Source organism: Nothobranchius furzeri, chromosome 16, assembly GCF_043380555.1.
Source record: "Nothobranchius furzeri strain GRZ-AD chromosome 16, NfurGRZ-RIMD1, whole genome shotgun sequence".
NCBI lineage: Eukaryota > Metazoa > Chordata > Actinopteri > Cyprinodontiformes > Nothobranchiidae > Nothobranchius > Nothobranchius furzeri.
The window spans coordinates 32399616-32424713 of record NC_091756.1 but is presented as its reverse complement, the minus strand read 5'-3'; the positions used below and the strand labels follow the sequence as shown (position 1 = coordinate 32424713).

At 43.8% G+C, this 25098-nt stretch overlaps 1 protein-coding gene across 1 annotated transcript; it reads left to right on the top strand.

Moving 5' to 3' along the window:
* The first annotated feature begins 1946 nt into the window (after positions 1-1946).
* rab11fip3 (RAB11 family interacting protein 3 (class II)) lies at positions 1947-23817 on the top strand. The gene is made up of 14 exons (XM_015963410.3): positions 1947-3542; positions 9676-9769; positions 12136-12212; positions 14196-14368; positions 16666-16866; positions 20938-21075; positions 21987-22022; positions 22104-22197; positions 22292-22536; positions 22687-22768; positions 22867-23004; positions 23120-23275; positions 23355-23495; positions 23569-23817. The coding sequence occupies exons 1-14, from the start codon at positions 2112-2114 to the stop codon at positions 23680-23682; spliced, it is 3120 nt and encodes a 1039-aa protein (XP_015818896.1). The 5' UTR covers positions 1947-2111; the 3' UTR covers positions 23683-23817.
* The last annotated feature ends 1281 nt before the right edge of the window (positions 23818-25098 follow it).

Below are 25098 nucleotides of genomic sequence, written 5' to 3'. Positions count from 1 at the left end.
AACCTAATATACAAGTTTTGCTTTTTAAATTAAGTTACTGAAATAAATCAACTTTGTCATGATATTCTAATTTTATGACCAGCACCTGTAATATGCTTTTGCTCCTTGTATATTATCACTGTTCAAAAGTATATGTTTTTTGTTTATGTCCCCATTTAAGATGTTGTCTATTTCTTATTTAAATTACTTTGATCTCTTTAAGGATTGAGTGTTGTTAGTGATTTGAAACCTCAGTTTCACTTATTTCAGTTTTTCATCCAAATTAAGATAGGAGTTCATTTTCAGAAGATTCTGTTTTGCTGGTAAGTTGATTAATTTCCCCCTGATTACAGCCTTACAGGCATAGCTGATGGAACTGATTTCTCCTGTATCATTCTCTCTTGTATATTGTTTTATTTATTTCATCACGTGTTCATTTACTTTCTTCTTATTTAGAATACATTTAATATCCCTGCCAGTAGCAAAATGAATCACTTTCTGGGTATCCATCGGTCAAATCCGGTAAGGATTTTAAGAATAATTCTGCTAAGGAAAACAAAAGGTGTTAAAAATAATTTTATTACACTAAACAGTAAGTAAAAGCAGCACAAGATAAAAAATATTACATTTCAGACCCTGGAAACGATTAATGATTAAATGCAATATCGATCGCAGCCAGACGGCGGCGCTAACACACAGCAGTTCCATTGATGGATATATGTTTGACTACAATGAATGTGCCTCTACAGGTCTAGAAAGCCATTATATTTCTTGTTTTAATTTTATTTTAGTAATGAGTTTAGAAAAACAAATATTTAACTGTTTTGGGCCTTTCAACAGCCTTTGTATGATTTAACTGAGAGCTTCACTTGTCATTAAACTGTTAGTTTAAAAGACGAGCATAATTTTCCTAAAATGTGGCCAACACATTACACAACAATACATGCTGAATTTAGAGCACAAAACAAAACAGACATGAAAACGCAGGTGTGATGCCAGCGGTGATACTGCGGGGTATTTTCTACGCTTGCGTGAAACGTCAGCGGTGAGAGTATGCGGCTGGAGGAGGCGGAGGAGGAGGATAGGACACTGCTGATGCTGATGCGAGAGCTCTCGGCGTCTGTGATCACCACCGATGGACCTATTCCGTTTTTGATGGAGCCCTTTACCTCGGTTACCGTACCAGTCGTTTCGCTGTGGGTGTGGATCAGATGAGGCGGCGAGACGCGGACACCTGAAGAGGAAATAACGGTTTCGACTCGTCACTCTTCTGGCCTGGCTTACCCCTACACAGGTGGATTGACGCTGGAAAAGCGGAACCGAAATGAGGCAATAGCGTTGTACTGGGAATGGACGGCTATTTACATCTATGTTCTGATACAAAGCTAACATTTAGTTTGTTTTTATTAGGGAGGAAACGAACCATATGTCGTCTTACGGGCTAATTTTCTGTAGCTAGTCGGCTAGCAGCGTCCTCCGCCAATGACCGCGGACAAGGGAGGAGTTAACGTCAGTCGCTAACATAAACGCAATGGAAGAAAGACGCTGGGAGCTACATGTGCTTTGCCTCTTCTTAATGAGAATTTAAACAGCTGGAGGTTATTTCGGGTGTGCGTTCCGCTATCAGCTGGTTGCGGTTGATGACGAGATAAGCGGCTAATGAGGCTAATGTTGACAAACACGCGTAACTGACGCGCAAATTAGCATCTTTAACGTTTCCAAGGGTCCCCGAGACTTTAAACGCTGTTAGCTGCGTCAGCTCTTCGTTTCGGTGTTTTGGCAGCTCCAGGTAAAGTTATGTTGGATGAGCTGAGGCTGAAACAATTGGCGACGGCATCCAGCAGTGAAGCAGCCATGACAGACATGCACAGTGTGAGTCAAAACGTGTCTACGTTAACTCTGAAATTACCTTCTCTGTGGATGTATTTGTAAACATTCTCAAACCCACTGGTGCTAGCTCAGTTTATGACTCCTATATGATCGCGTTTCACATCGTTAGAAGGAAGTTATCGCGGTGTCTAACCTGAGATGCTCAGTGCCGTATGAAAACATGGCACTGAAACTGAAGACAGCAGTCAGATAAAACCTCCCAGGCTTTCTGGAGTTTATGAAGTAGAGTAGCCAGGACCTAGATGGAGCCGACGGTGCTGTCTGGGCCTCTGGGGCACGCTCAGTGGGAGCCAGAGCAGCCATTTCCTCTGGGATTTCAAACGCTGGATTCAGACAATGGGGGTGTGCTCTGTCTAAACAAGAGTGGCCAGGCAGGTTTGAACTTCAGGAAAGGTGAGGAGGACAAGCTTTTCCCAGAAAGTGATGAGAAAAACGTGGTTTTTATGGATAAGCCAGTAGAACTTGACCACATTTTAAACATTTCTACCTTTCCCTGTGGGGATTTGCCATTCGAGGGAGTGCAGCCCACACATTTCCAAGAAAAAAAGGAAGGACTGGATGGGATTAGTGACTGCACGTTGTCGTGGCTGTTTTCTCCCAACTTTTCAGATGTATATGAGAAAACCTCTGCCAGTAACGAGCTGATGCTCCGACTAGATCCCCCTCTTGAGGGCTCAGATGTCCTCGGTGACCATGCTGACTTAATAAACCTCAGTGTGCCATCTTCTCCAATTAGGATTTCCAGGAGTAATTCTGAGACGAAAGCAGGGGATCCGTGTTTGCTAGTTGATCTTTCAGATGGGCATCTCACCCAGGAATCTACAAGTGAGTTAAAACCACAGGGTGTCACTGAGGAGGTGCCTCAAGAGGAGCAGGCTGTTCTCTCTCCCTCACAGTCACCTGAAACAGGAGACAAAGGTTTATTCCCTGATCAAGTGACTGACCTGCCTGTAACCAGTAGCACGACAGTGCAAAGTTTACCTGAGAGCTACCAGCAGGACACACACACCAGCAAACCACAGGAAGGATCTGCGCCTTTGTTGGATCTGGAGCTTTTAGATTTTGACAGTAGCTTATGCCCTGCCAGTCCTGTGTCTAATATCTGCACAGGTGCTCAATTAGACAGGTTGGAGGTGGCAAATTCGGAAGCTGCTGTAATTGCGAATTTCTCATCGGAGCAGCTGAGTGAGAACGAGTCACCTGCTCCGGGTCTGTCAGACGAACCCTCATTCCTGACACTGCCTCTGACTCAAGATGCCTGCTGTCGTGATGATCTCGCCAGCGAGGGTAGCTCTATGGAGAACATTTCTGAGGATTTGATGGATGGGAGTGCGCCCAGTCTGAAGGTCGAGCGGAGGGAAGAGGAGAGGCTGACCTGCACCAGCCGGCTCCAGGGCTCGGATCATCATGAAGCGGCTTCTTTTGATTTCTCAGTTCAGGACGTAAACATTTCTTCTTCGGAAGCTGAATGGACTAGTGAGCGGACTGTGGGGACGATCTCCCGCTCTAAGATGGTGGGGGGTGACTCACTGCCAGTGGTCCCAGCTGTAAATGCAAGAGAAGACGACATCTCCCCGCTGAAGGCTGTGTTTGATGCTTTAGACCAAGATGGAGATGGCTTCGTTCGTATTGAGGAGTTTATGGAGTTTGCGGCTGCCTATGGGGCCGATCAGGTGAGACGCCTCAGCTTTGTGCTCGTTTTTTGTAAGGGCCTCTTCTGTGTGCGTGGAGTGAAACTACGTAATGTGATCCACAGCTCCATTTATTATTAATTTTCTGCATGACTCTAGAGGGCACACTGCAAGAAGCCTTTTTAATGCTTTCACTCGAATTTCATCCCTGGATTTCACTCAGCTTGTCTGCTTTAGGATTTGAGGAACCAACCATTCCACCGTTAAGGCTGGATGTTTACACTAGCCTTAAAACACTGGGTGTCTGAATTTTTGATGTTAATGGTTTAATTGGGCTTTTTTGCTCTTCACATGCTGTAAAGCACTTTTCCACCCCCCCTGCTGTGTTTCCCATTGGCTCTTAACAAACAGAAAATATGTGGGTTACACCAGAGCAGCGTATTCATTATAACCAGTCTTGGATTAGCGTTTATCTTTGTGATGGGCTTAGGATTTATGTCAGCATTTAGATAAATCTGTCAAGCATATTTTTTTTTTACATGAAGTCAGTTAGGTTTGGAACTCATCCATATGTCAAATGACAAAGCTTCATCTCATTTACATGTCCTGTGGCCAGAGATAATCTGTGGGGCTTATTGCTCCACCCATGTCCTCTCAGCCTTTTGTTGTGCTGCTGCTGAATATTATTTTAGAATCGCATGGTGTTACAAACTCTTGCTAAAACTCTAAAACTTATTTAAAACATTTTCCCTGGTTCGGTAAATGTGGAGCTAGTCTTTGCCTCCTGCTGAAAGCTGAGCATTTAACAGGTAAACACATTTTTAGTTTAATTTCCTTTGCCGCTTGTCCATGCGCTTGAGCGTTTACAAGAACTCAGCAGCATGATCACATCTTTGCGAGTGATGGTAAACAAATGTCTGTAACTAACGACATCCATCTGTTAACAATCTTTCTTTTCTTTTTTCCCTTTTTAATAATTGCTTTTAGCTCAAAATCTGCTAAAATATATTTAAGTCACATCATTTTGTAAGAGCTTTTTACATTATTTGCGACAATTATGAGTTTATAAACAAATATTTGATCCATCGTGTGTTTAAAAAGCTTCAAACTTTGATTCTTTTATTTGTGAACTGGACATTAGTGTGAGCACATGGGCTCACCTGTGTGTGTGTGTGTGTGTGTGTGTGTGTGTGTGTGTGTGTGTGTGTGTGTGTGTGTGTGTGTGTGTGTGTGTGTGTGTGTGTGTGTGTGTGTGTGTGTGTGTGTGTGTGCGTGCGCGTGCTGCTGGTTTACTAATGCTATAATCCCTCCTCCCCAGTTCAAAGCGCCTGATTTGTCCCATGTCTGCTCATGGGTATCTGTGGCACCCCAGCCAGAGAATTGTGAAGGATTAAGAGGAAAATGTGTTCTCCTGAGTCAGAGGAACCTCACATTTCCAACTGTAGGCTTGTTTTAATGACAAAACAGCTATGTTTTTGTTGTTGGTCATTGTAAATCAGGTTCACCTGTTTGAAGTGCTGAGGAATGACAGAGTCGTTTAAAAACATTGGTGTCTGGAAGACTGGCAACATTTTTACCTGTTTTAAAGTAACTGTGAGCAGTTTCCTGCTCCTTTGCTTTACTGGATGAAAGTGGAATTACATCTGTCTAAACTCCCTGCTGCAGCTTGCTGTAGCTCGCGCTAACAATGAGCCAACACTAACAGCCAACGGATACTAAAATAAACCACAAAGTAAAAAGATCCACAATGTTGGACAAAAATATTATTTACAAGTCCAGTAGCAACAAAGTCAGGCCACCATCAGTCCATGGTTTTGTAGCCTCCTTTAGCTTCCTCTAATTAGTGTAGGTCGCACCAGTGTTCTCACTGGTTTAGCTCTTTGCTTCACCTCCAAAGACATCCGCCATGATGCCAACAGCAACAGCAAAAGCAAACTACTTTTTCTTCTTGAGATTTTTATTGTCAATCTGCGAACTGTGAAGATGCTAACAGCTAGCATTACAGCTAACAGCCGTAAAGCAGGTAAAGAGCTCCCCTAGGTCACCTACCCACTTCACAAAACTATAAAGTGTGGCTTTTGGTTAGCAGAGGGCTGCAGAGTGGTGTCAGATATGAAACTGGTCAAATTTCTAACACAACAATCACTGAGATCAATATTAAAGCTTGAGCTTAACTCATTTAGTGCCATCAATGACAAAAGTCATCATTTTAAATACAACCGTTAACCGCTATTGACGAGAAGAAGAAGAAGAAAATATAATTTCTATAACTCCTCTCAAGATAAAAATCACGAGGCGCTTCACAAAAACAAAAAATGTAAAAGTATAAAAAAAGCATTTAGAAAATGTTTAAAAATATATTTAAAATGAGCAAAAATAGACAATTGTGATAAAAAAATGTTAAGAAAGAGAGAGTGAATAGAAAAGAGGGAAATCAAATCTGAGGAAGGTGGAATAGGTGGGGAGAGCAGAATAGAGTGGTGAAGAAGGTCATACAACAGCCAGCTCGAACAAGTGAGTCTTCAGCTGCTTTTTGAAGGGGCGGGCGTTGGAACGAGCCCCCGCACCGTGAGAACTAACATCACAGCTCTTAAGTCGATCTTCATCCACGTAGTCACACGTCACGTGATCAGGAAGCAGACAATCCATGTGTTAGATCGTTTTGAGCCGCTGCTGTAAAAAAAAAAGTGAGTCGTGAAATGGAAAAGCTTCTGCCCTCACTATTCAACAACGGATTATGAAAGAACGGATAATGATCGAAACACGCAGATTCTTCCTGATGTAAGAAGTGAGTCTACTCTTTGTTTTGGTAGCTTTGGCGTTGACATCATCATAGAGCGCAACGTTTTGTGACTCTTCAAAAACCAGTAAAAACACTGAAACGCTGGCAGTGAGAGGCTTTTCTTATCAGGAAACGGTTACTGTTACTTTAATTTGGATGACTGATCTGAAAGGTTTACCTTAACCAGATGGATGGTATCTTCTGTTTTCTGGCTATCGGATATCTGGTGTAGGAGCTGATGGAGCGCCCTTATGACTAACTTCTCTCAAATTCCCATCGTTTTACACTTTGAGAGTCAGATTTAGACATGCTCGGTTTTTTCATTAACCGTAAAGCGGAAGGAGACCAACTAATCTGAAGAATTTATGGAATCTGTTCTAATAAATGTAAGATTTTAGTGGATTTTCTGCTGATCTTACAAGGTTAACACACACACACACACACACACACACACACACACACTGATATGTCTCTCCAAGGTAGGAAATGTTTCGCTCTTAACATCAGCTGAACACACGTGTGCCTTTTTTCTGTTTGAATGAGCTTTACCCTGGTATGTCCTCATATTACAGTAATCTGGAGATAAACACACTTCACACATGAATAGCCTTCATGCCTGAGCAAGTCTGATCCACAAAATTATACTTTGGGCAGTGGAGGGTGACATAAGTATTTAAGCATGTGGTTGAGAAAAGTGGAGGGAAAGGAAGCCATTGATGCTTAAACAACTATAAAACAACCAGAGGGGGTTTTGGGTGTAAAAACGGGTTTAAAGGAAGTGTTTGGTTAGTTTGGACAACAGCTAATTGTTCCCACTGAGCCTTGCAGTATGCATTTCTTTGTAGTTGCGTTGTAGGATGGGTCGGGATTTGCATTCTGCTTCCCTCTACCTCTCTGCAAATTCCCCTGTGTGGCAGCAGGAAGGTATTCCTGTAGCATTTGCATCAATGTCAGCTGGTACTTTCTTAGATTTGGATGTGATGGACACCATATTTACTCCTATCACTTGTGCACCCTTATGTAAAGTCTGTCAGACCAAACATGAAGAGCCACAACATGCTGCTTAGTTCTACATGCTGGCACTCCGTTTCTTTTCTGTAGCCTTTACTGTTGGTGTGAAGTTAAAACATCTCATTCGCTGTAGCTTAGTGGTATTTGTGGACAGAGCTGGGAAAACCGGAGAGCAGATGGTGATTACATGTTACACCGTTTGTTGTAAATCAGTGAATTTTGCCTCCTAAAAGACATTTCTCACCAGTCCCTCTCTAGTTTTGAACCTGATTCTTCACAAAAGCCAACTGAACTGCCCCCGTGAATCGACACTATCTATCCCATTTTGAAACAACCCCCCCCCCCCCCCCCCCCCCCCCCGTCTTTTTATGTGCTGCACCTCTAATCCACAGTGGAATGTCCCCCAGCCTAAACATGAGTTCTGATTAGACACCTGCTAGTTTTTCCCCTTTAGCATCACATTTGCCATCACAGCATGCTCATGAAGAAGGGTATCTGCGTTTTGTTTCCAAACTGATGTAAATTCCCTCTGAAGAAGGCTATTCTTCCTCTTGGTGGGTTATGCTCAGCAGTGGTCTGCGTGGAGGCGCTCGGGCGTGCCTCGGCACTGATTAGACACGAATAGAAGAAACAGAAAAACCACAGTGCCTTTGCTGCCTCGCTAAGCCGTGGAACTGACATTTGAGTTTAGTTTTCAGCTCCGTTTGTGGCTGAACTTTTGAAGTGTGCCCTTGCAATAAATGTAGGTGTCTTAAATTGTTGGATAATTAAACGGCTTTCCAGAAAGTATGCACGTTTTATAAAATCGTTTTGTTCAGGCATCACTGTGTGAGACGGAAAACATGAATCTAGCAAAGAGTAAAAGCAATTTCCTGAAATTCATACTTTTAGACAGTTATGACAAACATACTGAAGGCAGCTGATGTTTGGTGAATTATTTACCTTGGTGCCGTTTTTTCTTTTTTTCATTCAGATGAATCAGCCATGCAGAGGCTTTTCCAGCTCTGAAATCATGTTCGCCTTTCCATTTTTAGGTTCGAACCAGGAATAGCCGATGAGCTTCTGCTCACCAGACCTCAGGGGCTGCTGTAAAGTATTACCAACTCCGATGTAGGCCATGGAAGGGAGCTTAAAACCTGCCAGTTGTACAGTCATGACTTTAATAATGACCCGACCCAGTCCCAGGCTTAAGAAACAATACAGTGTACCAGTCTGCTGCTAATTATAACATGTCACATAATGAATTCCCCAGTCAGTCACACCTCAGGTTTCTCACCTCACACAGCAGATGCACTGAGGTGTTTCTGTATGGAACAAAACCGCTTCCTGTAAACCGTGACTGTGTGCTGAGGTATATTCAGTCACCTACATCTGACCTCAGACTCAACCAATTTATTTTTTGGCCAGAAATGTATAAAAAGCCAACTTAACGCACCACTGCGCCTCGGGTGAGGCATAATGTATGTGCGTACGCTTGCTAAACCGACTGCTGCGGTGTCCCCGTTCACAACCTTTTAGTCACATCTCCTCTTCCTTTACTTTAGTTGAGTACAACTTGGTTTAACTCATCAAAGGCAGATTGTAATCCACGGGGGTTGCTGGAGTAGGTTTATTAGGATTTTTTAGCCTGAGTCAAGTCAGAGCTGTTAAGCAGATCGGCTTGTTTTCTGTAAGTGGTAGAATTAACGCAGAAGAAGCGGAACCATTACAGTCTTGGGTGGTCTGATCAATGAATAAATACTGGTTTATGTTTCATTCCCTGATAAAAGCCCTATTGGAGGTTTTTATGAACATACATAAATAACTAAAGGGATTGGTTGCCTGGATACTGGAGAAGGAAGGCTCAGTATGTAGGTGCTCTTATGTAACCTGTTTTCTACAGCTTCTGTGTAGCTGTGATGCTTTGTGCTGTGAATGCTGAACTGAACATCTGTGTTTTAGTGATATATCCAGAAAACGGTTTGCTAAAAAGCCACTGGTGGTATGGTTTTTGTGTTGTTTTCCTTCCCAGAGTGCTTTAAAATAATTTGCACGGAGAAAGCTCCCAATAAACCTGCTATTGCCCTGCATCCTATAAAGTAAAAGTAGATTTTCCTCTGACGGTCAGACGTGTTTTATTGGTGACGTTCTGTCATCAGAACCTAAAGCCATGTGAGTAAAACTGTTGTGTACTCACCATGGCCTAAATGCAGTTAAAGCAGAGCTGTTCTTTTGTGTTGTGTGAAGTCACAAAGCAAACACTGGCTGTTAGTCATTTGGCCCATTGTGCTAAAAACTCTCTTGCATCATCCCAAAGCAACTAGACAGAAAAAAATTATTGCATTATAATAGATTTTTTTAAATCATAGGAGTGCTAATATTAGTTTTCCATGTTTTTCTCAGGTGAAGGATTTGACCAAGTTTTTGGACCCCAGTGGCCTCGGAGTCATCAGTTTTGAAGACTTCCACCGTGGAATCTCAGCAATCAGCAATGGAGGTGAGACCAGCGTTCCTCTAGTCTTTCTCTTTTTGTAAAAACACTTTTTTTTCTGCTTTCTTTCCTGACCTGTCATCAAACTTTCAATATTTTAAACTGAATCTCGGGTGCTTCATAACTTTGATCGTAACTGCAGCAGTTATATTAAAAGTCCACTAATACCAGAGGGAATGGCTAATATTAGTTTCATCAGTATTACAGATTTAGAGGTATTCAAACAGGCAGATAAATGGTCATTTGGCTCCATTTCTCAGATTAGCAAAATATCTAATGTTCAGTGAAAGCATGATGGTTGTCTCGGCATTAGAGTTGATGAGTTTCAGGTGATGTCTCATTCTCAACGTCCTATTGATTTCTAGGATTCCTTCTCAAGGCTTTCTAGGTTACTCAGCTCTGGTTACGTTGGGCATTAATAAGTCATGCTCTGGAAAGTGTGACACACACACACACACACACGCACGGGCTGATTGGCCTTGGTTCAGAGCCAGAGTGACAGAGTTGAGGTTTGGGCTGAGTGTCTTATTCTCTTTAATTATTTACCTTCCTGTCCTCGTTCTCCCGCTACTCTGTTTTGTCTCCTAGGCATCATTATCAAAATCACAGTAAAAGTGGAAAACATTCAGTCACTGCTATCTGTGGACAAATATGTTCAACTTGGATACATTTGTAACTCGTCTGTTTATTCAAAGTCCTGGTATCGTGTTTCGCGTGAGTTAAAAACCACGTTACTGTAGTTACTGACTGCTTTAACACCAGAAAAGACTCGTTTCAGCTGATTTATTTTTCTCTTTTATACCGCTTGGTGTGCTTGTGTCAGTTGCCATGGTTACATGATGTAATGTAAGAAAACAATCTATAGGTCATCTCATTTATTTGATGGGATAGTTAAAAATATACAGACGTGATCACAAATTGTTTACTCCCCCCAGTGTATGCTTGACTCAAAATGAGTAAAGGCTCATTTTCACTGAACAAAGCAGAAATTACAGCTTTACTTTCAATTCTTCAGATTTTCTGATTTTGTCAACTAAATTCAGAACTGAAGAGTTTTTTTTTTTGTCTGACTTGTCATTTTTCTGGCAGACTGATTATTTTATGTATGACCCAGTGAAGCCTAACGATCACAGGACTTTTTCATTTTCCCGGTCACGTGCTAAACTAAAACTTGACTGAGTTTAGCTCCTGCCCACTGTCACATGCTCCTCTCTTAAGTACTGTGTTTACCGCTTGATGTTTGGTGAGTCCGTTCCATGTTTTTGGCAGGAAAACGGTTTCCCGTCCGTGTACGATAGTCTGATATTTATTTTCCCTGGTTGCTTGTACACTGATGGTAAAATTCTTCTATTAACAATCTGTCATTAGATCTGCTGGATCCGTTTACCTTTATTGTGTCTACGTTTAAAAGAAGCCAAAACCTGCTGTTCCTGCTTGAGATTCAGTTTCAGTATCAGCCTCCTCTGTTTAATTTCTGCCTCCGTCATCGCTGACATGTCTGCTTTTATAATAAAGACATTCCTGCTGGCTTTGGAAATGCACAGCACCATGTGGTGTTATGGCATTATGGCATTATGGAGGGGAGGTGAGCTAAGAGTCTGCAGGTGCGTTGTTCAGGAGAGGACAGCTTCTGGAGACCTGTCTCAGTTTAACAATCTGCAGGGCCGCTCGGGCAAAGTGTTACATAAGTCCCAGGAGCACCAAACCCTTTGGGTGGACTGGTACGCTGGAATCTCTGTTTGTGTTCTCTTCCCTCAGCAGGGCGTCTTTCACATCTCTGTTTACTAGTTACAAGAGCTGCAGAATGGCTGATGGGACTTTCGATGGTCCATCTCAGGTTGCAGCGCAGAGTGCTCACTGACCGATATAAATGTGATCTGGGTAGCTTCTAGTCCCTAGTTTCTATATGTTTATTTATCTCTGCTTCTGTGGAAATCTGAGCGTAAAAGGTGCATAATGTTTGCAGTCACACCACGTTTGGGTTGCTGCCTGTACATGTACCAGGAAGCCAGTTGGGTTCACATTAGAGAAATACTGTTTTAAGTGTCAACACATCTTACAAACCTAATCCAAGAGTTAGAATAAGACCACTCTGAAACGGTGACGATATTTCTGATCGTTTTCTGCCTTTTCTACTTCTGCTTTGTTCCTGGTTATTAAATGGCACCAGTTCTCCTCACAAGTCAGCTTTGGGCATTTCAGGCAGGAAGTAAACAAGCAGACACCTCTGTGCTCCTCTCTCTGCATATTGAATATCTGTTTGTACAATGACGTGTGCCCCTTTACATCAGGTTTATGTTTGCTGAGTCTCTGTGACTGACTTTGTTTGTTCTGCTCACTTTACCCCCCCCCATCCCGTTTCATGTTGCTAGGCCCTGAGCCACAGCTCTACAACGTCCCCTACAGCCCAGAGGACGGAGCCGTGGGCTGTCCGGAGGAGTACGACGAGGTGAGGTTTAACCCTTCTCTTGTCAGACACGTAGTTTACATGTCGGTGTGTTTGGTTTGCAGCCGAGCAGACCTGAGAGAGGCCACAGCATGAACTCCTGGTGCACTATGACTCTGACCTGCTGTAATCCACCCAGCGGCTTGCAGCACTATCATTACCTCTCTGTGCGGGCGCCACAGACCCAACACGCTGGTTTGGCTGACACAAAATAGCATCTGGCAGTAGAGGCTTTAGCGTATTCTTTAACAAATATCGAACAGACTGGAATGTGCAGGGGTTTCTGAAGGTTCGTAGACGTGTGTTTTTACAGTTGTGGTCGACATATCTGGAATTCTTCCCTCCCCTCGTGCACAAAACTTGTATATTTAACCACCAGTACTGCTGGCCTCTGCAAGATTCAAGTGTTCTTTTGTTCCTATTTTGTTCCCTGTAGGAGTTTCACTCTCTCTCTCGTTAGTGCCCCCTCCTGTCATGTTTAGGAACTGCTGACACATAGCGCCCCCACCAGGTCTGGTTACTGCGCAGAAGTGTCTAATTGACCATCTAAATCAGGGATTCATCTAATACCTTTGGTAAAAAGATACTTTGTAAGAAAATCTTTGGGTAAAAATGAGATTTGGGTTATTTAATATTTTATCCCCATGTACTCTAATCAGAAAAGGTATTGTTTCCCTTTCCCTGTGTTCCCAAGTCTGTAACACAGGGAAAGGTGTGTACTGGGGCCTTTTTTTGTAATTTCAGCTTTTTAAGCATAGATTTCTTTATTTTAAACTGAATCTATTTAATAATGTACTCATAATCTTAGGTATTCAATGTGAGCATGAACTATACGTGCGGTATACCCAGTCTGTGTGTTATTTTACATTAAATATTCCCCAGCTGACCCGGCTGCTGTTTACTGGAACTCATGAGAACTTTAAACTTTTTTTGACGTACGCCACACCTGTGTTGGTTTTTTCCCCTGAAACTTCAGGCAGAGGGAGCTTCTCCTCTCAAAGGCAGGACTGTTCTGTTGCTGTTTGCTTTCAAAACAAACAAGTCGAGGGTGTTCAGCTGAATCCTGGCATGAGGAAACTAACACCCCATCCAGCACACGTTTAGAGACTCGTGTTAAGTTTAACGTTCCTAAAAGGTAGCTGTGGGTTTTCCACACATCACAAATGAGCAATTCTGTCGTTATCGTTGTTTTAAAACACCGTGTACCGTTGTCCTCCCCATCGCCGCTGTCTAACAGCACGTTCATTTCCTGTTGGCGCACAGCGTTGGGACTTGTAGTTCTCTCTCACTGCAGCTGTAGACCTGAGGAACGTGGAAGAGTGATTGATACGCTTAATACTTGGACAGGAAATTTAAAACACTTGGCCAGCTGATGGTGCAGTGTTTTCACTTTAGAGCTGGCAGGAGCTGGTCCCACACTACAGCTGACTTTGGAGTTTGACCCTGTCTCCGCCCTCTGACCACCCACTGGAGCAGAACACGGTGTGGCAGTAATTTACATTTTTTCCTGAGAACACTCTGAGCGTGTTTTGTCGGAGGTGTTGGGAGGCTCTCATGGCAGGGCAGTGAAACTGGGCAGAATGGTTTTGGATATGGTGAATATCCCCCTGGGCCCTGCTCCTGCTGCTCCTCCATGCAAACCGGTACGTCCTCTTTTATTGATTTGCAGCTGTGACACCTGAGGATTTGTCTTACGACTCGGTAAAGTGATGGCTGGATGTTTGTGGTGTTGTGTGATTTGTCTTTCTACCCACTCGCATTCAAAATGAGCTCCGTTTGAAAATGTGTGTATTTTTTTCCATTTAGTGTTTTGATCAGCTGCTGACATTTTAATTATTTTAAGTAGTCCAATAAAATATATCCTTGTTTGCTGATAAAGTCCTACTCATAAACTTCCCCTGTTGGTACTATATTGTAAATTATCCAGATTATTATGGATTGGTGTGTCAGCTGATAAAATGTGTTTTTTGTTTTTTGTATTTGCAGCAGAATGAGGTGACAGACAGTGCATACCTGGGCTCTGAGAGCACATACAGCGAGTGTGAAACCTTCACAGATGAAGACACTGGAGCCCTGGTTCCTCCTGAGATGCATGAAGAGGTGGAGACGGACAGCGGCATAGAAGCAACACTCAATGACCCTGAAGATGCTGGGAATAGGTCTGTGTGTGTGTGTTTTTCCCCACATGCTCACATTTCTTCAATCTGTCTAAAAATGACCACATTTCATTCTGAATCAGTTGTTTTACGTCACAATTACGTCTGATTTGTTTGTCTCGATACCCAAAACAACGTGGTGCAATCGTAAATTTACCATTAGTTCTTGTTTTTAATCTCCAGCCAAAAGGTTAACCCTGAAGCGTTGCTGCACTGACCTCCATCACCCATCACATGATTGATGACCATACGCGCCCGATATGGGATCACTTGGGTTCTATCTGGGTCAGACGGCAGATTAGATGGTGGCGGTGGACTGCCACCACTACGTTGACTTAAAACCTTAAATTCCCATGTGTACACCAATCTGCAGGAAGTCAGCTAAACATGCATTTGCTCCTCTTGACTTACCCTAACGCCCATACTGATGAGAAGTGTGAGTTTAGGGGAAAACGTCGTCACTTAGGGAGGTGTTTTCAGCTATTCTTTACCACAAAAAGGAAATTGTAATTAAATGTTGAATGCAGCTTTGTTTATCATTGCGTGACATGATCACGGCCCTTCCTCACGCCGGTAAGACTTTACTGTTTACACCTGCTGCAGGCTAGCGCTGTACTCCTGCACATGACTGTTGCTGATTCAGGCTTTTGGCCAAACGTGAGGAAGTCCAGTTCAGCCTTGGTACTTGGTATCTGCTGACCAAGTGGCCTGTCCATCCGGCTTCAGGATGGATTAGTGGTCTGCTTGATGTGGAAGGGGTTTGACTTCCCAGTCCATGTGTGAGCCTTGAATTCCAGGAAGTGTTGACATAGCTCATTTTTTTCTAACCTTGTATTTTCTCTTTTAGCTCCCTTTGACAAAGCCTAGTCTGGTTCCTTTATTCCCCCACTTACTCAAGCCATCATCCCACCAGGTTTGCTGCTGACTGGGATCTAACCGTTCTCCTTCTGGAGTCCGTGACCTTGACACGCTCACATTCCTGCAGTCTATTTACCAAACACTGTGGGCTCAGTTTACTGGAGAGTCCAGACTCTTTGCTGTGTTGGACTTTAATTACAGGCTTAACTGTGGGGGACAAACATCCTGACCCTTGAAACCAGTGTTTTGTTGTCCTGGTTGGCGAGGTGAACCCAGTCCAGACACAGAATCCAGTGCCGTGTTAAGAAGAGTATATGCACTGAGCTATAGATTAGGGCTCTAACAGGATTACCCCCCCTCTCCTCTGTCCTGCCCATGCGTCCCCACACACATTCGGCTCTCGGACAGTCAGCAGGACTGTCTGTTGGTTGTCACTGAGCCTCAAATCTGATTAGGCCAATCACAATCAACCCTCTAACGCTGCAGCCTCAGACCTTCTGGATGTTACCGCCATGTTATTTGGGCATTCTTGTTAGCTTCTCTCCAAACTGGGAAGCCTAGGTCTTTGTTTAAATTGGTGAAACCTGTAAAACTTCAGGATTCCACTCTGGTTGTCAGGAGTTTTAACTCCAGTTGCCCCGAGGCTTTCACGCCAGGGCAGCGGAGGGCGGTTAAAGATGCGTTCTCTCTCTTCGCCATCTCTAAGTGTGAGGGACCTCAATATGGGGCCCCGCTGTAAGAGGCTGGGTAAAGGGTAAGTGACGACGGCGTCAGTCGTTCTTGTTGAAGTGATTCAGCTTTGACTCTGTCTAGGTAGTGCTAAGGCTGAACCACTGCTATATGATTTTAGATGTTTGTCTGAACCAAGCAGCGGATTGGGATTACTCTTATAGAAAAGCTAAATGAGTAATGTTTTAGTTTGCTGAGGAAGCGAGCTTTTATTGCTGAGTTAGCCGTCCTCATCCTGTGTTCAACAACTCCTGTAGACAACAGGAAAGGCAACCTTTTCACCTTTCCTGTTAAAGACAAATACGACCTTTATTGAAACTCTACTCAGTCGTGACTTCCAACGCCAAACACACTTGCTGCTGAGAGCTAAAGCGTTTTCCTCTCTTCTGTATTCAGTGTCCAGGCCTGTTGTTTCAGGCAGAGCAGCCTTTGGGATTAATGTGAATTAAGAGATTACCTTTTGAAGAACAAGTCCAGATTGTTGCTCTTCAGGGGAAGATTAATTGTGCTTGTTTGGGATTTAGACCAACGCCTGATCAGTTCCAGGCTTCTGTAGCTCATTTAGTTTGACTGAGTCACCATCACACGACCGTTTCCACCCTCTCAGACATCAGCCTCATTGTTGCTTATCCCTTCTCTTTGTAAGTCGGACTCTGTTAGCCGTTGTCCCTGTTATTAGCATAGCTGCTAACACGATTGTACATGCCCCCCAGGTTTTCCCTGAACTCTGAGCTCCACAACCACTCGCTGGTGACGGTCATCGGTGGAGAGGAGGAGCACTTTGAAGACTTTGGGGAAAGCAACACTTCAGAGCTGATCTTGGAGAGCAGCGTGGACGGTTGTAGGGTAGAGGGCGACTCCCTGCTCTCACCGCCGCCCGAGCACGCCAATGGCTCATTGCTTCTCTCTCCCAGGTAGAAACACACACTGCTGTTCACATCATGTAACCTGACACTAAAGCCGGGTTTAAATTAAGACAGCCCAAATGTTTAATTTCAGAATTAAACAATCCTTCAGAGAGAGAAGTTTCTAAAGTCTGACGTCAAGCATTCATCAAATTCTATTTAGAGACGTTCCTCTCCCTTTAGTCTGCCTCATTTATTTGTCTAAGGGCGAGATAAGAGGAGCTGCTCTTGTCTTATCAGTCTGAAAATGCTGACTGCGTTTTTGTTACCATCCTGGATGTTCTGTGCCTGTTTGAGTCGGTGCGTGCTACAGGTGGCATCTGCTGTGTTCTGGGACAGTCGTGAGCGGACGTGGAGTTCAGACATCTTGAGAGGGCCTAGTCACTCCTGTCATACAGATACAGGCTGACTAACCAAACAAAAACACTTGATGCTCTTACTCAGGTCTTTTCCCTTTTCCCTCCCTCGCCCCTTTCAGCTGGATAATGGTCATTTCTCATTTGGCTGATATTTCCAAGCTTTGCCAGGAAACTAAACCACTTACTGCCTGCTCTGTAACAAAGGGCCAGCCTGGGTTTAGCGCTGGTTCATTAACCACTTTTAGACTTCAATGGATTTTTTTTTTTTTTTTTTACCATTTTGATGTGTAAAGGTTATAATAACCATTGGAGATAGCTTCCTGAACAGCCTCTGTTTGGAGAAATGGATTACATCCAACAGAGCTGATGAGTTAGCTGCTAGTTGCTGAATCTAATCAAGGGTTCAGTGAAGGCAGCTGGACATCTGCAGACATCAAAATCCTTCACCTTTTGGCGAAATTTGCAGTTTTGAATCCAAAATGGGTCACCTACATGATTCGTGCAGATCTGATGAGAAAACATGGGGGGGGCAGTTAGACCAGCTTTTCCAGTTCAACCAGTTTCTATATTATCAACTGGGGAAAATATTCAAGAGGATTTTTAAGATGCCCCCGACACACCAACAGTAGAAATTTTTTTAAAAAATGTCTGTCGGCACCTTTTTCACCCTTGACCCGTTTTCATGTCTGCTTCTGGAGACAACTGGATTTTTGCATCTCCTCTGAGGAGCTTTGTCAAAAAAGCAATACTGACTACGTTTACATGCGGCCAATATCTGGGTTATGATCGGGTTAAGGTCGGCATTCGGGTTTCTGAGTTGATCAGAATAACCCGTTTACAAGCATAAATAGAAAGAGCTACCCCTAACTTGCATAACCCGATTTAAATGCGGATGTTGGGGTAGCGTCAGGACGTATGGACTACGTCAAGACGCAATATGCGCTTACCTTCTTGTATATTTCGCTGTCTCTGTACTTTCGGCCGTCAACAAAAGACATAATGTTCATACTTTTCACCAGACCGATGAAGACAGAGGTTTTCTCGTCACTCCAAAAGTGTGGTGCCCTGCCGCGACTCGCCACTCGCCATGTTGCTCCCAACTTGTTGTTTACTTCCGGTGTTCTGGCGCATACAAGACGTCTCGCTACTCAAAAGACCAAGATTCCTTGCGAACAGAGCATGCGCAGAACACACGCCTTGATGGGGATATCCCGATATGCGTTTACACGACCAAACATTCGGGTTAGAAAAGGGTTACCCCAGGTGTAGAAACCGACTTTTTGGCGGTGTTTACAAGGACCTTCGGAACCCGGTTATTGTGAATATTTGTGTTTTAAAAGGGTTACTGGCTGCATGTAAACACACTCACTGACACAATAGGTCTTAACGACATTAGCAACTCTTTAGGGAGTAGAGAGGTGGGGCATTCATAGGTAGTTTCAGCTCGTTAAGCAACAACAAACGGCTACAATTTATAAGCTTGACCCTCCCATATTCCTGTCAGAATTGAAAAAGCTTCTCGGATGAGAAGCAAAATGTTTTCAAGAAACCAAAAGAGTCCAGTTGCCTTAATTAAACCCTTTAGATTACCATGACCTGGATGACTGAGAACCTTCACCAGCTTATTGTTGAATCTCCTTTTTGATTTCTAAAGTTACTTAATTTTCTATTTCTTCATCTGTCTTTGTCAGACACATGACATGCATGTCAACCACAGCCCCTTAGCACCATTTTTGGGGGTGTGACTCGCGTTGCTACGGAAAGCCACAGCTGAAGTTGAAGCAGCAGCGAAAAGGATGAATAAAAAGAACAAGAACGTATGCACTCCTTACAGGAATAAACTTTTAGAGGAGGACAGGGATCTGTATTTTCAGAAACTGTCTACAGTCGACAACGTAGATCCCTACGACCTCAGAGGAACCAAAAGGAGTTCAGACGTTTTATTACTGCCGAAAATATGACTTGAGTAAGTGTTCACTACCTCAACATATTTATAGTCAAGTAAAAGTAAAAAGTAGCCTTCCAGAAACATGACTCCACTAACAGGTGCTGCGCCTGGTTTTATTGTCTAGACGAGCCTTTAATTAAACAAGTTATTATCAGTATAAGTTACAAGCAGGTACAGAAACAACACCTACATCAGATGTCGTGCTAGTTTGTTTTCATTTTGACTAACAGAGTAAAAAAAAAAGGTCATGATCGTTTCCTCCGTTTTAGTTCCATAAATTTTTCATTAACTTATTCGCTGCCAGCGTTTCTCAGTTTTTACTGTTTTTTTTAAGAGCCACAGAATGTTGCGCTAGGATGATGTCGACGCCAAAACACCCAAAACAAAGAGTAGACTCACCTCTTACATCAGGAGGAATCCTCGCGTTTCGAGCGTTATCCGTTCTTTCATAATCCGTTGTTGAAATGTGATCGGCAGAAGCTTTTCTGGTTCGCTCATCGCTTTTTTTTACAGCAGCGGCCCAAAACGATCTCCTAACTCATGGATTTTCTGCTTCCTGATCACGTGACGTATGCGGATGAAGGTCGGCTTTAGAGCTCAGAGTTTGATCTCACGCTGCGGGGGCTCGTTCCGATGCCCACGGTAAAAAAAATGCAAATGACTACTTTAGTACAAATCATGTCTATACTGAGTCCGTCAGTCCAGACCACATCTATAGGACATCCAAACTAGGTCTTCACACAGTGGGTTCTAGTGAAAATAGCATGGAGTGTAGCATTTTCTGCAGCTTTATAAGCTCACGACACACAAAGCAATGCTTGTGTTGTTTATACACCTAGCTATCCTATCATGCAATGCGCTACAGCACCTGATGCATCTGACAAAAACCGATATAAGCAAAATTCTCCTCATGCATGTTGTATCGTGCTAATGGAAAAACATGGATGTGAGAAGATAATGGAGCTAATTAATTAACAAAATATCCATGAATCCAGCCTGATTAGTTGGTGAAACATTGTTCCCAGACAGCTTGAGCAGAAATCTGCTTCAACTTTAAGCTGAAATATTTATAATCTCCCAAAAAATCCTGCATCCCACAGACTTCACCCACTCAGTGTGAATGCGTCACCGTGTTTCAGCTCACTGGTGCGCACGGAGCAGAGCCGCCTACACACATGCCCACATCTACACGCTACAGCACCGAACACACAGCACCGAACACACACACACACACACACACACACACACACACACACACACACACACACACACACACACACACACACACACACACACACACACACACACACACACACACACACACACACACACACACACACACACACACACACACGTGTTCCTTCCCAGCTTTGGGAGAAAGTGACTCGTTGTGACCCTCGTTGGTCCTTTTTTTCTGCCTCTGTAAACAGAAACACGTTCCAGTTTGTTGTGAACTGAGGCCTCAGCAGGAACAGTTGTCTCTATAAAGCTAAAAGATTGTTAAAACTCCTGTTTCTGTGTCGCCGTAAGCCCAGCTGTTGCTGCAGGTCTGTGAAGCTCTTCTGAACAGAGGAAACTGATTCTTTTATCTGAGGGACTCGCTGATTCACAGCCACGCTGCAGCCTGTTTGACGTCTCCTTTCACCTAAAATCCTCTCACTGTTGCTCTGTGGATTTCACCTGCACCCCCAAAGGTGTTCTGTCCCACCTGAACCTCCTGTCTGTCACTGACCACCACCTCCCCCTCTTCCTCCCTGTTTTTCCTCTTTCCAGCACACCTGCTTCTCTCCCCGACCGCTTTCAGAGCTATCTCAGGGAGGAGGCGCTGGACTTTTTCTGTAGCCAGTGTCACAAACAAATAAATCGCCTCGAGGACCTCTCGGCTCGCCTCAATTTCCTAGAGATGACTAGGTAACGCGTCATCCCCCAGCCCGCTCGGACGATCAGCTGTGTTTGCAGTGCTGATTAGATGCAGCTCAGAATGTGTGCATGCTGTCTTGGTTTGCAAACATGCTGTGTGTTGTGATGGCACATACTTACGCACATGTGTGTTTTATCACCTGGGCCTTCCTCCTCCTGCAGAGTCGGCTCTGATTTGTTAATAACAGCATTGGTTTAAAAATCCACAGCCAACATGTTTCTTAAAACCAACTAAATTAAAATGCTCACCTGAAAGTTGGCGCAGGTATTTGCATTCATCTGATTTTTAAATGGATGAAAAAGTGATGCTGTTTTCACGGCTCAGTGATTATTTCACATCATGCCTTAACACGTAGATTGTGTTGCTTCAGAATAGTTTTCCCGTAGTCGGAGATTTTAGGATTTGTTGGAACAGCTGCTGATCCAGGATTAAGGACCATTAGTAGAATTACAGAAACTTACAAATAAGCAGCCTAATTATAAGAGTTCAATGTTAAAGGAAAAAAAGTGATCATTTTTGTTTTACTTTGTGATTTTAGTTTAAAATAAAGCAAAAGTGATTTAGAGGTTATGAATGTTTCTGTGATTCTGGTCCAGGTCCATTTAAACCTGTTTAGCAAACCTGATCCAGCATCAGCTCTCTGTAGAGACGTTTGTGTGTGTGTGTGTGTGTGTGTGTGTGTGTGTGTGTGTGTGTGTGTGTGTGTGTGTGTGTGTGTGTGTGTGTGTGTGTGTGTGTGTGTGTGTGTGTGTGTGTGTGTGTTTAGTTTTAGTTGAACTCAACATCAACATACCGTTTTGTTTTATGAATGTAGCTCTAAGTATAAAAGACAAAAATGGAGTATCGTATCAGTCGTTTCATCTTCCTGATCTTTCTCCCTTTTCCGTTTCTCCCCATCCAGTGCTGGCAAGAGGCTGTCCAGTAAAAAAGTGGCGAGGTGGGTCAAAAGCCTCCCGCGTTTCAATGGAGAGCCCTTATATTTATTGTGAATAATGTTTGTTCCTCTCTTTACTCTCAGACACCTCCTCCAAAACAGCTCGATGACGTTGGACACCGTGAGTGACTTGACGCGGGACATTCTGGAGCTTGCTGATAATGACATCTCAGACAAGGTGGTGCTCCTCTAATTTGAGACCAGTTGATTAATCAAATGAAAGACTTTTGAGCATTAGATTGACCGTTGGACTTGACGTCATTTTCTCCCAGGTGCTCCTCCTGGAGCGCCGCGTGGCAGAGCTGGAGAAGGAGTCTGAGGCATCAGGAGAGCAGCACGCGCGGCTGCGTCAGGAGAACCTTCACCTGGTGCACAGGGCCAACGCGCTGGAGGAGCAGCTGAAGGAGCAGGAGCTCCAAGCCGACGAGCAGCTGCAACAAGAGACTCGGCGTCACAAAGATGCTTTGAGCAAACTGGAGAGGGAAAAGAGTCTGGAGCTGGAAAACCTGCAGGCCAGGTGAGCAGGTTCAGATGATGACCAGGATGCGGTCATGTTTGTGTTAGAGTGTGTATGACTCTTTACTGCCACCTTGTGGTGTTGAGAGACCAGGACAAGTTGTCTTTTAGGTTTTATTTGAAATCTCATGAGATGTGTTGTTTTGTTCAGGCTGCAGCAGCTTGATGATGAGAACAGTGAGCTGAGGTCCTGTGTTCCTTGTCTTCGAGCAAACATCGAGAGACTAGAGGAGGTAAAACTACCGCGTTTCTGCTTTCATCATCACGTTCCTCTCATTAGTTCAAGTTGTTTTAACATCCCTTCTTCCAACCTTTAATTTTTCATTTTTAGGAAAAACTAAAGATTCAGGATGAGGTAGAAATCTTGTCGGACAGGTTTCAGGAAGAGACAGAATCACGCAGGAAAATGGCTGACAAGCTGAGTCATGAGCAACACCAAAACCAGAAGGAGAAGGAGAGCACGCAGGAGGTGGGCTCAAACATCCTATATGTACACTGAGATTTAGCTGTAATTTGTCCTCCTCTGCTCTATAAATAAAGCTTTATCTCTCTGTTTTCACCCCTTTGATGCGTTTGTCCCTCAGCTTATTGAAGACCTGCGTAAACAGCTGGAGCACCTACAGCTTTACAAGCTGGAGGCAGAAGCAAAGCGAGGCCGAACCCCCGGGGCGGGGCTGCAGGAGTATCAGACCCGAACCCGCGAAGCAGAGCTGGAGCAGGAGATCAAACGCCTCAAACAGGTGGCTGCCGCTTTGTCCAGTCTTCGTTTTACTCTTTCTCTTTGTTGCAGGAGGTTTTACAGCCTCTGTGTTCCTTTAGGACAACCGCTCTCTAAAAGAGCAGAATGACGAGTTAAACGGACAGATCATCAACCTGAGCATCCAGGGAGCCAAGAATCTGATGACCGCCTCGTTCTCCGACTCCCTGGCAGCTGAGATCAGCTCTGTGTCTCGTGCAGAGGTGGGTTTAGTGTTAACGTTTTAATGTTCTGTTTTCAGCAGCACTCTTCCTGACGTCAGTTTTTCTGTTTTAGTTGATGGAGGCGGTTCACAAGCAGGAGGAGATAAACTACAGACTCCAGGACTACATAGACAAAATCATTGTGGCCATCATGGAGTCCAACCCTTCCATCCTGGAGGTCAAATAGACTCCACACAGCCAGAGGGACCTCTGACTCCACAGGCTGTAACATATATATGAAGACATGAAGGAGGAGGAACACGATTCAGACGGGATGTAAAAATCTAAATATTCAGACGTTCATCTGGAAAAAGAAGACATCTCCCAACATTCTTCAAGAAAAGACGAATACTAGATTTCTGAGAAATCCGTAACTGGTGGAAAAAATAAGCTTTTTTTTTTCTTTGAGTTTGTGTGAATCTTTACGTTCGTCCTCCTGAAGGCACTTGGGTTCTGGTGACGTCCATGTTTGTGGCTAGAGGGACCCGGTAGACTTCCTATTTCCTGTTTGGATTGAGCTAAAACAGTTGGACCAGAAGGCCTTCTAAAAGGTTATTCACCAACTCTCCACCCATGCCTCGGCTCCGTCTGCTCCAGGATGGAGATCTGTGGGCCGATGCCCTGAACAGCGCTGAGTCGTTCTAATCATGAAGCGCCGCTCACAGGAGGAGGAGGAGAGGAGGTTGTTTTTAAAGCTTCTCATGCTGCTCTTCAGCCTGGTCTGGCTGTCATCCCAGCAAACCCAAGTGAGGGACGTTTCTGCTGATGTGCAGATGAGAAATGTCTGGAGGGTTTGTTCCTGTGTGTTTGTGTGTGTTACAGCCCCTTTTGTATTTAGTTTTGGGCCAGTTGACTATAAAAGGAGGTCTAAAGATTGACTCGTTATTTTGTTCCTAAGTCTCACAAGTTTAAAATCAAAGTGGCTGTTTTTAGCGCTTGGTGGTTCATTTTTAACGATGAAACAGGGTCCTGGATCTCAGGTGGGCTGAAAAAGCACTACATTTCCAGCTCGTCCCATTAGACAGAGTTCAACCGACACGTGTTGACATGGGGGAACCTGATGAGATCTCTCAGCGACTTGGTTTTTGAAGTACAGCCCACCTGATTCCAGCATTCTCTCTCTCTGAGTGAAATCTAGAAGCTCATCCTTACTTTTGTCAGTAAAACCGTTCTTGCAACTGCAATGCCGGCATTTGACCGATTGTATGTAAGGGACTGAATGGTTGTACTTTGCACTACGTTTTGATGTGTTGTTGTAAAGCTGTTCATCATGAAGGGATCAAGTCATAAATGAGGATCGTTTTACAGCCTTTGTGAATATGTAAACGTGGGATTAGTTGCTGTTACCGCACCATTGTACCGCCATGCTTAATGTGGCCTCAAACAATCCTGCAGCTGTGTCTTAACGTTAGATTATAGCTAGATTTTTTTTCCAGAAAACATGGCAGAACTTGTGCAGCAATAACACTCGGTGATTGTCCTTTAGGTGTAGGCTGATTGAACAAACATGCTCTTTGTTCCTTCTCCTGATGTGGACGATTACCTGGATGTTGGGAATTGTGTTTGATTAGTAGATCGGGAATGTTGCAGGTTGTTTTTGAAC

Excerpts from the sequence above, each read along its gene's own strand:
- rab11fip3 (XM_015963410.3), top strand. The coding sequence starts at position 2,112 with ATGGAGCCGACGGTGCTGTCTGGGCCTCTGGGGCACGCTCAGTGGGAG. Across the intron at positions 22,198-22,291 it reads ATAATGACATCTCAGACAAG|GTGCTCCTCCTGGAGCGCCG; the intron begins GTGGTGCTCCTC and ends ATTTTCTCCCAG. Across the intron at positions 23,005-23,119 it reads AGAAGGAGAGCACGCAGGAG|CTTATTGAAGACCTGCGTAA; the intron begins GTGGGCTCAAAC and ends TTTGTCCCTCAG.